The following is a 13,333-nucleotide window of genomic DNA, read 5'->3' as shown; positions in this document are numbered from 1 at the left end:
CGGTCATGACGTCATCCTTTAATATCACTTAGATCTAATAAGTTCAATTAAAATTTTTGATAATTAAAATGGCCGACATATAGAGGCGGCGCGGAGGAGGTACGAAAGAGAAGAAGTTTCATTTCAACTGTTTACAAACTCCTCCTCTTTGCTGTGTTTCTCCACGACCCCTCGAGCTACCCCTTCCCCTCTTTTTGCTCACAGCTTAATACCAAAGGGAAGAGGAGCAGGTAAGGCTTTAGAGCGCCTCTTGTAATGACAAGGGCCTCTCGTTTGTAATGCTATCGTCTCGTTTATTTATAATGGTCTGTGTGTGTCTGATTTTGTCATAACAGGAGGAAATGGAGGGGCTAGTATTGTGTATACATGATAATGACTCTCTTTGTTTGAATGTTGATAAATATTTAACACTTATTTCTCCTTTAATATCTCCTTTTCTTCTTCCTCTGCCTCTAATAGTTGTACAATGGCCGAAGGTCCTGCTGGTGAAGGAGGCCAATCAAAAGAAGCTCAAGGTCCATCGACAACAGCAGAGAAGCTGTTAGTAAAAATAACACGATATTTATAAATAATTACATTTTATTCTCATTTTTGTTTGCTGTTTGCCATGCTCAATCTCTCATAACAACCCTACATACATACATATAATGTTCATCCATACATATTGCCACACACACTTCATTGCATGTACATGTACATACACACACTCAAGGAGGAAAATGTACATGTACATTCCATTAGATGCCAAATATATGACAGGGAGAAAGCCACAATGAGTAATTATGGTACACGTATGCGTGTGTACTATAAATACTACATGTATGTACAAAACATGCTGTGTGTGTAGAGAAGAGAGAGAGAGAGAGAGGCAAACATACCTTGTTGGCTTCTCCCACTATGAGTTAGTATAAATGTTTATGTTGTATGCATATTTGTGGGTTTTGCCTGCTTACTGATGAAATTTGATACAGACATTGTAGAGTAGAAGTATAATGTATAATGTATGTGACATGTGTAAACAAATTAGCGAGCAGATACTAATGGTACTAATGGCATAAGAATTAAATCATTGTTACACTTCTTGTATTGAGGCCAATTAATAGAACTAGTGGTAGGGACTATCGACCCTAGGACAAAGAATTAGTAGCCATACATATTAAGGTCATCATTATCTATATGTACTCTTGGTAAATGTGTCACATACACAACAGCAGTGACCTACATGTATGGTACCCTATTAACATTATGTACATGTACTGTACATGTATCAGGTTTTCCCACAAAGCATGCTAAGCATATGCTTAGTAACTTTAAAAATTTTACTCACAGGAAGCTAAGCACTATGCTAAAATCCTGCTGGAAACCCCAACATGTATACTCTATGTGTTTTCATGTTTGCATACATTAAAAGCTGACCTTAGCCGATGTTATGTAATTTGGTTTATGAATGATTACACAACTCAGTATTATACACAATGCAGAAATTTCGGTCAATTCCAGTCATAAATTTTTTTATCTTTTTTGTCTCTTTTTCTTTCTCTTTTAGTCAAGAGGTCCTGAGGCTCATAAAGGAAGACAATGAGAGCGAAGTCCTCCAGCTGCTGAGGTCTGATAAAGAGCTCTTACACGAGGCGTGTGAGTCCGGCTCACTGGAAGCAGTTGAGCTTTTATTAGAGAGAAAAGTGACAATATCAGAATGGAACAAAGTAAGAGTGATACCACTAATACATGTACATGTACATGTATATACATGCATGTACATGTATGTATAATGTATGTAGCATAAGTAATATGTAACTACTACAGTTGACAGTTATTTTGATAGATTTGTTGATATGCAGTCTCTGTTGACATTAGACTATCCTTATGCATATTTTTGCTTATTTAATCCCATTAGCAAAGCTTTGATGAACTATTAAAATAATCTTTAAGCTTTCCAGCATAATTATGATGATATCATACTTATATTTATGTGTTATGTTTTGTACGTGTTTAGGCTCATTTGTTGCCACTGCATCTAGCTGCCAAGAAGAATCACATAGAGATAGTCGAGGCTCTTCTAAAGCATGACCCAGATGTCGTTGACAGACCTTCTAAGTATGGAGAGACTCCGCTGCACTTTGCCTGCCTCTACGGACACCTGCCAATGGTTAAACTACTCATTGAGTAAGTGTACATGTAATTTATTTATTATTATTATTTTATTATTTTTTATTATTTTATTATTGTTACTATTACTTTTATTATATTTTATTATTTATTATTGTTTTTTTATTGTTAATATTACTTTTATTATTTCCCTATCTTCTTGTAGTTATAAAGCTGATGTTCGTGTTGATGACAGGTGTGGTAATACGGCATTGCATTATGCTGTGAGTAGCAATAATCCTGAGCTGGTTGAGTTCCTGTTGCGTGATAAAGATCTCGTGCAACTCATTAACAAAAAAAATCAAGTAAAGCTAACCTGATTAAATATAATTAGGTATCTTTTGATTTATATGTTCTCCTCCCTCTCTCCTTCCTTCTTCTTTTCTCTCTTCTCTCTCTCTCTCTCTCCCTCTCTCTCTTCTCTCCCTCTCTCTCTTGTTCTCTCTCCTAGTTCCACCATTCTCCTATACACAGAGCTGCCGTATTACAGTGTGTGGAGGTTATTGAGGTATTATCCAATTACAAGGCAAGACTGAACATCAAAGACAAGGTCAGCTATACACACACACACACACTGTAATATCAGTCCAACCTGAAATCTGATTCATATACTTGTATTGTCAATTATTATGTGTCGCTATTCTTCATTAAACTAATGCTATAGATACATGTATCAAAATGTCCGTTTCCTCTCTTTCTTCTTAGAATGGTCTAACAGCGTATGACATGGCGAGCCTTCTCTACGATAACAAGAGGGTCCTTCATTCAAAGGACGGCTCCAATAAGACCGACACTATCATGCCCATTGGTTCAACGTCACGAGTCAGTACCCACTTGTCTCCCATGTCAACCATGAGTGACTATCACAGCCGCTCGTCCAGTTTCTCTCATTATCGTCCATCAGTTGGCAGCATTGACGGATCCACTACCAGTCTCCCTGTAGCAGCTGTGAGTGTGCATATACATGTACATGTAGTCTTTATTGTATATTTATTGTGTTAAACGTTGATTGTTTTTGATAATTTTTACTGGTTTTATTACTTTTTTATAATTTTTATTTATTTTTTATTGAAGGGCATTCAAAAGAAAAGAGCATCAGCCACTTCATCAAAGAGACCAATCAATCTCTCCTTCTCTCATTCCTACTCTAGACAAGTAACATTATTTAATTAATTACTGTAATACATGTACTGTATGTATTTTCTCTCTTTCTTTATTAGGCTAGTGCTGCTTCATCCCAGGGCAGTCGTGGCTCAGAGATTTATCTAAAGGACAAGGAACAAGCCGAGAAATTATCAGAAGCACTTGAGAAACAATCATCAATTGATGGGCTGGAGAAGATTGTCCTTGATCAAAGTTAGTGGCAAAGCCATTGTGTATTGTTGAAACACTTCGTACACCTTTTATCCTCTTTATATCCATTTCTCTCTCTCTCTCTCTTCATCACAGCTTCCTATGAGCCCCCCATTGATATGTTCTTTGTTCCTCCAATCGAATCCAGTACCATGACGTCTAATAAAACTTCCTTCCATTCGAAAGATCACGACATTAAATTTCAAATAGACGATGGCTACTGGGCCCTGGACTCTAACGAGACCATTGATTGCAAGATGGCCGCCACCCTCCACTGGAACAGTGCCTTCCCTTCTGACTATGTGTTTATTAGTCCGATAGTGTTCGTGAGCTGTAAGGCTAAGAGGTCGTGTGAGGTTAAGCTCACTCTCCCTCACTCCCTTCATTTCCCTTCAGAGAAGCACCACAAGTTAGATTCATTACATGAACCATATTATTATAGCTAGAAAAGTTATAGTTGGAGAATTTGGCAAATTGCTTTTTTGAAAAGGTTTATCATTTAAAATTTTAATTAGGCACACTACAATCTAATGTAAACCAGGGTTAAAATTTTGGCAGATGGGAATAGTACAACCCAGTAGCGTAGGAAGGGGGGGCTAGTGGGGTTCAAGCCCCCCCCAATATTTTGCAAGGGGGCAAAGCCCCCTCAATATTTGGGAAGTGCTAAAGCAATTCAAAGTAGTAATATTAACAAACAATTTACATGCATTTTTTAATAAATTAATATTATAGCAAATAATCTTTTTAACATTAATGTCTCATATAATCTTAGCAAGTCAGCCCCCCCCAAAATTTGGCCTTGATACACCTTTGCAACCAAATTGTCTTTCCTTCTCTCTCTCTCTCCCCCCCTCTCTCTCTTTCTCCCTCTCTCTCTTCCAGGAGGATTATTGTATTCTTCACTAACACTGTTAGCATTGAAGCCATAGTCTCTTCACCGTCTCACAGAGAATTCCGTCGTTTGGCCACCTCCGATCTCCTAGTTGATATGCACAGTGTCTCCTTTACCACGTCCATTAGGTATCCTTCTCTCTTTGTGGTTGCGATGACTCCCCCTCCTCCCTCCTTTCCTCTCCTCCCCTTGAGATGCTGTCTGTATGTGGCATGCCCCAGTGATAGGGATCAGTACATTACTAATACTGATATATCGGTCTATGTGGCTATGAATCTAAAGACTGTTGAAATGGTGAGTAATTAACACTCGATTAACACTTAATTAACACCTCACTAATTATGATAATTACTATACTATGTGCTATCTGTGATAATGGGTGTGGCTTTAGTATAGTTATTAGTTCATTAATTAATAATGTTTTAAGCTCTCTCTGCTGCTTTTTTGGTTTTTAGGCAATGAAGACTGATGTGATACCACACGAGTACACGTTGGAGGAGAAAGGGTTTGTTCTTTCTGGGTCAGTCCTCAAGATTAACTGTAAATCAGAGAACAAGGATTGGCAGATAACTAGGAGAGGAAGTGGCCATGTAAGCTCATTTTACATTTTCTGATACATATTGATGTCCTTATGCTGTGTAGAAAGTTTGAGCTGATTCCGACTTTAATTTTTCGAGCTACGGCCATTTTAAGAAAATTCCAAAATTTTGAAAAATACCCAAGGCTATAGCCCATGGTTTTTTCCAAAAAATGGCTCCGAAATCACCCCCAATTTTTATTACATTTTCTGATACATATTGATGTCCTTATGCTGTGTAGAAAGTTTGAGCTGATTCCGACTTAAAATTTTTGAGTTACGGCCATTTTAAGAAAATGTCAAAATTTTGAAAAATACCCAAGGCTATAGCCCATGGTTTTTTCTGAAAAATGGCTCCGAAATTACCCCCAATTTTTATTACATTTTCTGATACATATTGATGTCCTTATGCTATGTAAAAAGTTTGAGCTGATTCTGACTTAAAATTTTTGAGTTACGGCCATTTTAAGAAAATGTCAAAATTTTGAAAAATACCCAAGGCTATAGCCCATGGTTTTATTCCGAAAAATGGCTCCGAAATCACCCCCAATTTTTATTACATTTTCTGATACATATTGATGTCCTTATGCTGTGTAGAAAGTTTGAGTTGATTCCGACTTCAATTTTTCGAGTTACGGCCATTTTAAGAAAATGCCACGTACATTATAGTATGTATGTACATGTACATGCTTTAAGTTAAAATACTCCTTTCGGTTCTGCTATAATTTTAGCTGTTCAATTACCGATGTCTTCCTTTTAGTTCAAATACAATCAGATATTGCTTGGTCCAGAGACAGAGCTGGAGACATCGGTCTCTCACAAGCGATCCTACCCGCCTAAAGAGTCCTTGTTTGTCGAGTGCCACGACCATAATAAAGTACTCAAGTGTAGGATTAATGTTGAGTCTGATGGCAAAGAACTAGTGAATATGCTAGTGACACCTTATGCTCCAGTTAGACGTAAGAGAAAAGACTATGAAATATTTTGTGTGTTAATTACCCTTTCTCTCCCTTCTTTCTCTTTCTGTTTTTTCTCTCTCCTCTCTCTCTTTATAGAGGCTCCTACTTTGGATCCATTTAATTTAAGAGAGTCAATAGATTTATCTAATAATGAACTGAGCAGTAGTAGTAAGCTACAGCACAAATTATTATTAATATATTATTTATTTTATTAGCTGAAAGTATTTCAATGAAGACGTCAGTTGTTTAGCAAAATTCTAATTCCAAGCTATATTTAGACCCCGCCCCAACCACGCCCAACAATGAAATTTAATTAATAATCATCTCCTACTATTATTTAAATTATTATTATTATTATTTTAACAGGAAATTAATATGATTCAATAATTTTTAATTTTGTCCTTCGACTTTATTATTTTTTAGTCAGTGAATGTCTTAAAAGTTCGTTTGTGTGAAAGAATATATTTTGCTATTATTTATCTAATAAAAATCTTTTATATAAAAAATTATTAATAGTATAATTTTAAAAAATCAATCTAAAATTTTTGCAATTGTTCTGAGCTATTGATGGCAATCAGTCCAGTATATTTATTGATTTAATATTATAATATTTTTGGCTGAAATAAATGTTCTAATATTTGAGAAAATAAACTAGTTTATAATTTCAAGGTTCAACGCTATAGTCAATCAATTAATCATTATTAAAGTTTTTTTTTTAAAACGTCTCGTTAATCATTCATCACTCTTAGGGGAGTTAGGGGTTGCTTCCTTGGCAACTGTGGCCATATCCCACTCCTTCATAAAGAGTGACGGAATACTTTGACCGAAATAAAACTTTGCGTTGGTTGTGATGGCTTCGTAACGCTTCAACTCAAGATACTGGGGAGTTAGCTTCAACTAAAAACAAGAAAATAAATCGTGAAAATTAATGCAATAATTCTCCTAACGTTATTGGCATCCGATTCTTTCTGTGCTGTGTAGTAATTGGCGTCAGCTTGAGCTATTATCCGAGCACTTTTCGTCTCGTCGTCGATGCGAGACATTTCCTTTTGCTTCTCCCTCTCCATCACTTTCTGCTCAAACTGGATCTTGGCCACCTCAGCAACTTTGTTTGCCTCTAAAAAAATTAAACGATAACTGTCAAACTTGCTGGATACATGCAACAAAATGCAATGAAACTAGGGGTGTTTTCAGAGCTATTTTTTGGAAAAAAAGCATGGGTTTACATTGGCATATGTGTCTTTAGCTTTTCATAATTGTAGTCATTATCGACTCAAATGTTTTCCATGTGAATTAGTGGAACTATGAGTAAACTCACACACACAGTGTTTGAAAAACTTACCAATTACTGCTTTCTTTCTATCAGTTTCGGCTTCTTTTTCAATCACTTTCTGTTTCTGTATTGCAATGAGGAGCTTGGTCTTCTCTGCTTCCCTAAAAACAACAAGGAAAGGAAAGTAAAAGCAGAAGAAAAAGATGATTAGACACTTACATTAATTCAAAGTTTTTCCTAATGCTCTCCGGTATCTTTGGTTTGGTCACTCTCACAGAATGAACCGAGAGACCTGGGGCCATCTTATCTAAATCAGTTTGAAGAGTTTTTCTCAGATTTTCATCAATTTGATCTAGAGAGAAGATACATACGCATTAAGCTGATTTAAGCAGCCAAAAATGATAAGCAACAGCAAAAAAAAAGACATAAAAAAAGAGGAGAAAATAACTTACCAAATAAATCAATGTAAACTTGTTGCAATGAGTGAGAGCTACAAAACTATTCAAAGATATCATAATTGACAAAAAGAAACTAAGCAATCAAACCTGGTTCAGCTCATGGTGGACTTTATTAAATATGAGGGTCTTGTCATAATCGGCAGTGAACTTTCTCACAACATCATGAGCTAATAAAAACAACAAATAAATAAATAATAAATAAATAAATAAATAAATAAATAGGTAAATTAATTTGGTGTTAGCTTATAATTGAATCTCAGGTTCCAGGAAAAAATTTAATTAGGAACCATCACTGTAATAAATACACCAGAGTTAATCAGTGAGTTTCTTTGTAATACTAGCCATTGTAAATAATATGTAATACAAGTACATGTACATAATATGCACAGGTATTTAGGCACACATGCATAATGTGCATTGAAAATAATTAAACAAGATAGAAATTCAACACGCATTGGAAAATGCACATTATTAAAAATAAATGCAAACGATACTATTATGTAAAAGGAGAATACAGAATGCAGTCTGGTTTCAATGTTATAATTGCGGCTGTTGTATGTTATCTCTGATTAGCAATTTAGCATACAACTGTTGTAGAGATTTCTATCTCATTAGTGTTGTAAGGCTGTTGTATGGCTGCAGGCTAAAATGCAAAACCAGCATTAACTTTCTCTCTCCTCTCTCTCCCTTCCTCTCTCTCTCTCTCTCTCTCTCTCCCTCTCCCCCTCTCTCCTCTCCTCACCGTGATCCCTATCAAGAACATTAACCACCTCGACTCTATCAAAGTATATCATGACTCCTCCACTGGTACCACACGGAACATTTTTAACCTCGTCCGTCTGTAAAGTGACCTGGACACAGACAATAACTATTAATAACCAGGGGTGGGGCATTACCTGCACTAGCTTGTAAGACGTTAGGAAAGGTATCATGAGGTGATAGCCTGATCCATGAACACCGTTTAGTAACGCTCCACCCTAAAGTAACAAAATTAATTAAGGATTGTTTATAAAGGCCTTTCACACCAGCAGTTTCTAAAGCGCTTTGTTGATACAGCTGAAATAATGCAGCATCGATCTTGACCAGACTAGCAGCTGAATTATGTATCGTTTTGTGTTCTTGTTGCCATTGGTTTACATTGGTCACATTGCATCACTTCGCAATGTGTTCGTATCAAATACCTCACGAGCTGCAAGGTGAAGTGTGAGTGACGCACATTAATTCGAAATCACTCTGGTGTGAAAAAGATTAATGCGCATTACTTTTGCTAGTGTGAAAAGGCCTTAAACATCCTTAAAATTAACGATTGTTGGTGTGTTTTTATTTTGTTGGTTTGTTTTTATTTTATTTCTTCCTCCCACTCAATTTCCAGCCCCTCAAAATTTTAAGTCTTGTTTGTCCATGTACTGGTACCATCATTACTCTATCAGTCTATCTCTCTCTCTCTCCCTCCACCACTCACCCTGTAATACACAGCAACATGACCTATATATACAGAGTAAAAAGGAAAGAGAGAGATAAGAATAAAGATGTCGAGGTAAAGATTACAAGTTTCATTCACCTTCTTCAATCTTGTGTAAGGAGAAGTTGACGACTACAGCAGCGACAGCTACAAACACGATCAACACAACTGCAGCAGATCCAGCCATTGCCTTAACTTGATGATTGACCAATCGAGCATAGACGACACAAAAAAATCCAGAAAATCTAACAAGTCAGAGCCACGCCTATCAGTTAATTAAAACCTGCAGCTGTCACAACAGAATTTTCATTTGAAAACCACCAAAGATTGTGCTTCATAAATTAAAAATATTTTATTCCATTGCAATCAAAAAATCGATCAAGCTTTTAGTAAAAGTTTCTTATATTTTAATACTCTGTTTGACTCTGGTTCCCTCTTAACCTGTCGAGAAAATAATTAAAAACGAGACACTAATAAATTAAGAAGCTACCAGAGCTCTCTTCTTGTCCTGTGTATCTTGTCTGTCTTTCTTCATTTTCTCCTGCCATGCTGTCTGCTTCAATAGCTGTTTCTTCTCTCTCATGCTTTTCACCGGCTCCTTTTTATTTTTCTTTGCTTCTTTTCTACGCAGACGTCTTTCCTTCCATTTCAGTTGCCATTCCACTCTCTTGTTAGTGTGCTCCTTCATACTAGGATCACTTGTTAAGCCTCTCGTTAAGTCCGTCTCATAATGTTTCTGCTTCTGTTGTTAAAAGAAAAAAAAATTAACTCTCCATTATCCCTCTGACCCCCTCTCTCTCTTCAACCCTTTTCCTTTCCTCTTTAATTGCATTACTTGTTTGTCTTGTCTTTTCCTCATTAGTTTAAGAGCTCTGCTGTCTTCAAGTGCAAACTCAACAATAGGACGCTGCACAGAAAAAGAGAATAGAAAGAGAAAAAGGAAGAATATACATGTACATGTACATACAGATCCATTCATCACGTTCATTATTATTTTCATTATACTTTATCAGGTCCGTGTATGTCAGGGTTATTGTTAAGGTTTCTCAAGGCAGTCAGTGCCGAGTGATGGTCTTTGAATTCCACAAACCCAAAGCCAACAGGGCGTCCTAGCCCGTCAGATAAAAACTGCTCCTTGCTTCTCATCAATTTCACCTTTTAAATATAAATTATATGATAATAATCAGGGCTTCCCACGAGAGCTAAAGGCATTCCTCATGAACCGACAAGCCTTAATTATACATGGCATACAGCTTTTGGAGCAAATTTAAAAATTATTTAAAATTCAACTTTGATTGGAATTAGCTCAAACTTTCTACACAACATAAGAGCATGTATATGCATAAGAAAAAGTTATAAAAATAGCAAATTCTCTCTTTTTCATTTTTGGTGAAATTTGGCCAAAGACTCTGTACTATAGTACAGGGTGATTTGCCAAATATTTTGCTGACAAAAAGCTGAGCACTATAATCATTTAAGTTTTAAAATGATACACTATTATAACAACTATCAACAAGAATAGTGATAGAGTTGCTATCACAAACAAAATGCTATCATTTACTTGTTTGACAATTGCTTGTCTGTCAGAATGTTGCAGTATGAGTGACTTCAACGATTTCTCAGTAGTTGATGCTGGCAGATTCCTCACTGATAGCCTATTCAATAACAAAAGATTGTTGAAACTAGTATACTTTGTTATATTAAATGATCAACAATGAAAGTTTTCTTAAGTAAAATCAATTAAAAGTAGTGTGCAGTAAATGCAGCAATAATACAAGTACATTATTACCTTGTTTTTGATATGAAATAATGTGGATTTTTTAGTTTCACCTTTCTCTCTTGCAATGACTACACAAAAAATAGGACATTACAAGTACAGTACATTATGTATTACTTTCATTCGCTTTCTTGTATCAATCTTAGACATTTCCTGACCAGCTTCTGACAATGGATCAATATCTAAAATAGTAAAAAAAGAATAAAATAATAATGCAAGACCGGGTCTTTCAGTATTTCTATCAAGCAGCATTAGCTCACATCCTTCCTCCAGTAGATACAGGTTTCTTGAGTCTTTCTCTACCAGTTGTTGCTGCTTGGCTGCTTTCTTCATGTGTGACAGTTCTTCTTTACTGACTGCCATGTCCACCATTAGCTTATCCTGCCCAATCCATAATCCCTTTAAGAAATAAAAAAATTAACAGCAAATCCTTCACTTTCTTTCTCCCTCTCTCTCCTTCTCTTTCAGCTTTAAAGTTTGCTAGTAAATACATGTAGTAAACTAGTATTATTTACTATTCTATCAAAGTCTACTATTCTTACTTCATCAGATTTTGCTGCTTCAATACAGGTGCTGATTGAGTCTATTGTCTTGTATTGTATGAAAGCTGATCCTTTGCATTTCTGTGTATTAGCATCAAGGACTGGCCTGCAGTATCTGATGGATCCAAACTGTCTGAATACACTAGCTAAATCCTCTTTATCAACATCATATGGTACATTCCTAAAATAATAATAATAACAACAAATAATATACATGTAGTGCTAGATGTTACCTGATAAAAAGTGTCTTTCCTTCTTTGACATCATTAACATGCTTTGGTACTGGTACATCTTCATCCATTGACTCTTCCTCCTCTTCCTCTTCCTCCTCTCTATCTCCTTCCTCTTCATCCAGTGATTCAGTTCCTTCTTCTTCTTGTTCTTCTTCATCTTCTTTTTGCTGAGTCTCTTCAGTTTCCATCTTTACCTCTTCTTCATTTTTTGCTTCCTTTTGTGATTGATATTTCTCTCTTGGTAATACCCAATCAACACGAATTTTTCTACCTAAGATAAAATAAATTAATGAAGTACATGTAATACATGTACATATATGTAAAATTTGCTGTACCTTTAAATTCAGTCTCATTTAGATTCTTCAATGCTTTGTGTGCATCAACAAACGACTCCAACTGAACAAAACCATAGCCTAAACTCTTATTCTCTAACAAAATAAAATAGAAAAATAAACAGCCATTCCTCCTACCTCTCTCTTACTTTCATTCCTAACCACCTGTGTACTAATGACAGGACAATGTGCACTAAATAATTCATTGAGATCATCTTCAGTAGTCTAGTGAGTATAATCACTAATGCGTGGTCTAGCTGATTCTGCTAACCTTAAAACTGATATTTCTCACAATGAGACGTGATTTCTTAAGTGATTTTCTGTTCACTCTCTTGATCACTTTTGATAGCAAATCAACTTTAATAGTTTTACCTTTAAAAAAATTAAATATTAACAGCTCAAGTAGGACATACAACATAAAGAGGTGAAGCACATACCATTGAGTGTTCTTGATTGAAGAGTGTCCAATGCTTTCTTAGCTTCTTTATGAGTCTTGAATGTAACTGAAGCTGTCAATTCATCTTTACCTGGAGAAGAGAGAGATAGAGAAATAAAATAAGCAAAAAACTGTAAAAATGATAAAGTCCTCTCTTTTACCTGGTACAGGATATTCCAGTGATTCAATGTTCCCAATCTTACGACAGCGAACCCTCAATTGCTTATTAGTTGTGTCATCAGATAATTGTGTTATCAATATGGTACGACCAATATCATAGACATTACTATCACTCTTGAACACTAAGAAGAAGAAGAAGAACAACAACAACAACAACAATAATAATAATACCGACAATGGTTCCCCACTAGCTGTACCGTAATTTATTGTACTACATGTACATGTATATTTTACCATTATCATCATCCTCTTCATCATCATTGCTTTGTTCCTCTCCCTCCTCCTCCTCTTCCCCTTCTTTCTCTTTGTGACGAGCAAACATCATGTGAACTGGACGACTTGATATAACTTTAACATGAGATTTAGCTTTAGCTGCATCATCCCTGTAAAAATAGAGGCATCAATATTAATTGTAATTTAGATTAAAATACTTTTTAAAGTAAGTGACATATCCAAATCCTCTACACTGACTTTCACCTACATTTTTATGAAAAATAAAAATGACAATTTTATTTATAAAATTTGCCTCTACCTTTATTTTTAACAACAAAGGCTCTTCTCAGTTTTCCATACGGACTAAACACTGTCTGTAGTACCTCATCTGTGGTAGAATACGGTAGATTCCTTACAAATAAAGTACTAGAGAAATGAACACGTGGCTCCTTATGGTCGAGACCCGCCATGACACCTAGACCACGCCTTTAATTAACC

The 13,333-nt window shown here is 35.7% G+C and overlaps 3 protein-coding genes across 3 annotated transcripts; 1 reads left to right on the top strand and 2 right to left on the bottom strand.

The window, feature by feature from the left end:
• Positions 1–59: 59 nt before the first annotated feature.
• Positions 60–6,389, top strand: LOC100639937 (uncharacterized). The gene is made up of 15 exons (XM_020005290.1): positions 60–230; positions 460–540; positions 1,547–1,706; positions 1,997–2,166; positions 2,315–2,453; positions 2,600–2,698; positions 2,854–3,096; positions 3,223–3,303; positions 3,369–3,504; positions 3,598–3,910; positions 4,384–4,687; positions 4,849–4,983; positions 5,731–5,929; positions 6,026–6,097; positions 6,145–6,389. Exons 2-15 carry the CDS (start codon positions 467–469, stop codon positions 6,177–6,179), a joined length of 2,160 nt encoding a protein of 719 aa, XP_019860849.1. The 5' UTR covers positions 60–230; positions 460–466; the 3' UTR covers positions 6,180–6,389.
• A 150-nt stretch (positions 6,390–6,539) lies between these two features.
• On the bottom strand, positions 6,540–9,406 carry LOC100632778 (erlin-1-like). Its single transcript, XM_003383347.3, has 10 exons — positions 9,222–9,406; positions 9,123–9,145; positions 8,557–8,637; positions 8,403–8,511; positions 7,748–7,827; positions 7,655–7,700; positions 7,422–7,554; positions 7,272–7,363; positions 6,877–7,046; positions 6,540–6,826 (listed from the first exon to the last, which is right to left on the bottom strand). The coding sequence occupies exons 1-10, from the start codon at positions 9,307–9,309 to the stop codon at positions 6,662–6,664; spliced, it is 987 nt and encodes a 328-aa protein (XP_003383395.1). The 5' UTR covers positions 9,310–9,406; the 3' UTR covers positions 6,540–6,661.
• Positions 9,407–9,425: 19 nt separating this feature from the next.
• On the bottom strand, positions 9,426–13,328 carry LOC100639810 (RNA-binding protein 28-like). Its single transcript, XM_003383402.3, has 18 exons — positions 13,155–13,328; positions 13,054–13,099; positions 12,857–13,005; positions 12,604–12,744; positions 12,444–12,533; positions 12,278–12,378; positions 12,156–12,231; positions 12,010–12,102; positions 11,675–11,945; positions 11,442–11,622; positions 11,160–11,298; positions 11,017–11,081; positions 10,912–10,970; positions 10,684–10,777; positions 10,128–10,277; positions 9,958–10,029; positions 9,613–9,864; positions 9,426–9,563 (listed from the first exon to the last, which is right to left on the bottom strand). The coding sequence occupies exons 1-18, from the start codon at positions 13,303–13,305 to the stop codon at positions 9,501–9,503; spliced, it is 2,193 nt and encodes a 730-aa protein (XP_003383450.1). The 5' UTR covers positions 13,306–13,328; the 3' UTR covers positions 9,426–9,500.
• Between the last annotated feature and the right edge of the window lie 5 nt (positions 13,329–13,333).

Source organism: Amphimedon queenslandica, unplaced genomic scaffold (assembly GCF_000090795.2).
Source record: "Amphimedon queenslandica unplaced genomic scaffold, v1.1 AMPQUscaffold_13511, whole genome shotgun sequence".
Taxonomy (NCBI): domain Eukaryota; kingdom Metazoa; phylum Porifera; class Demospongiae; order Haplosclerida; family Niphatidae; genus Amphimedon; species Amphimedon queenslandica.
This window is presented reverse-complemented; position numbering and strand designations above follow the sequence as displayed.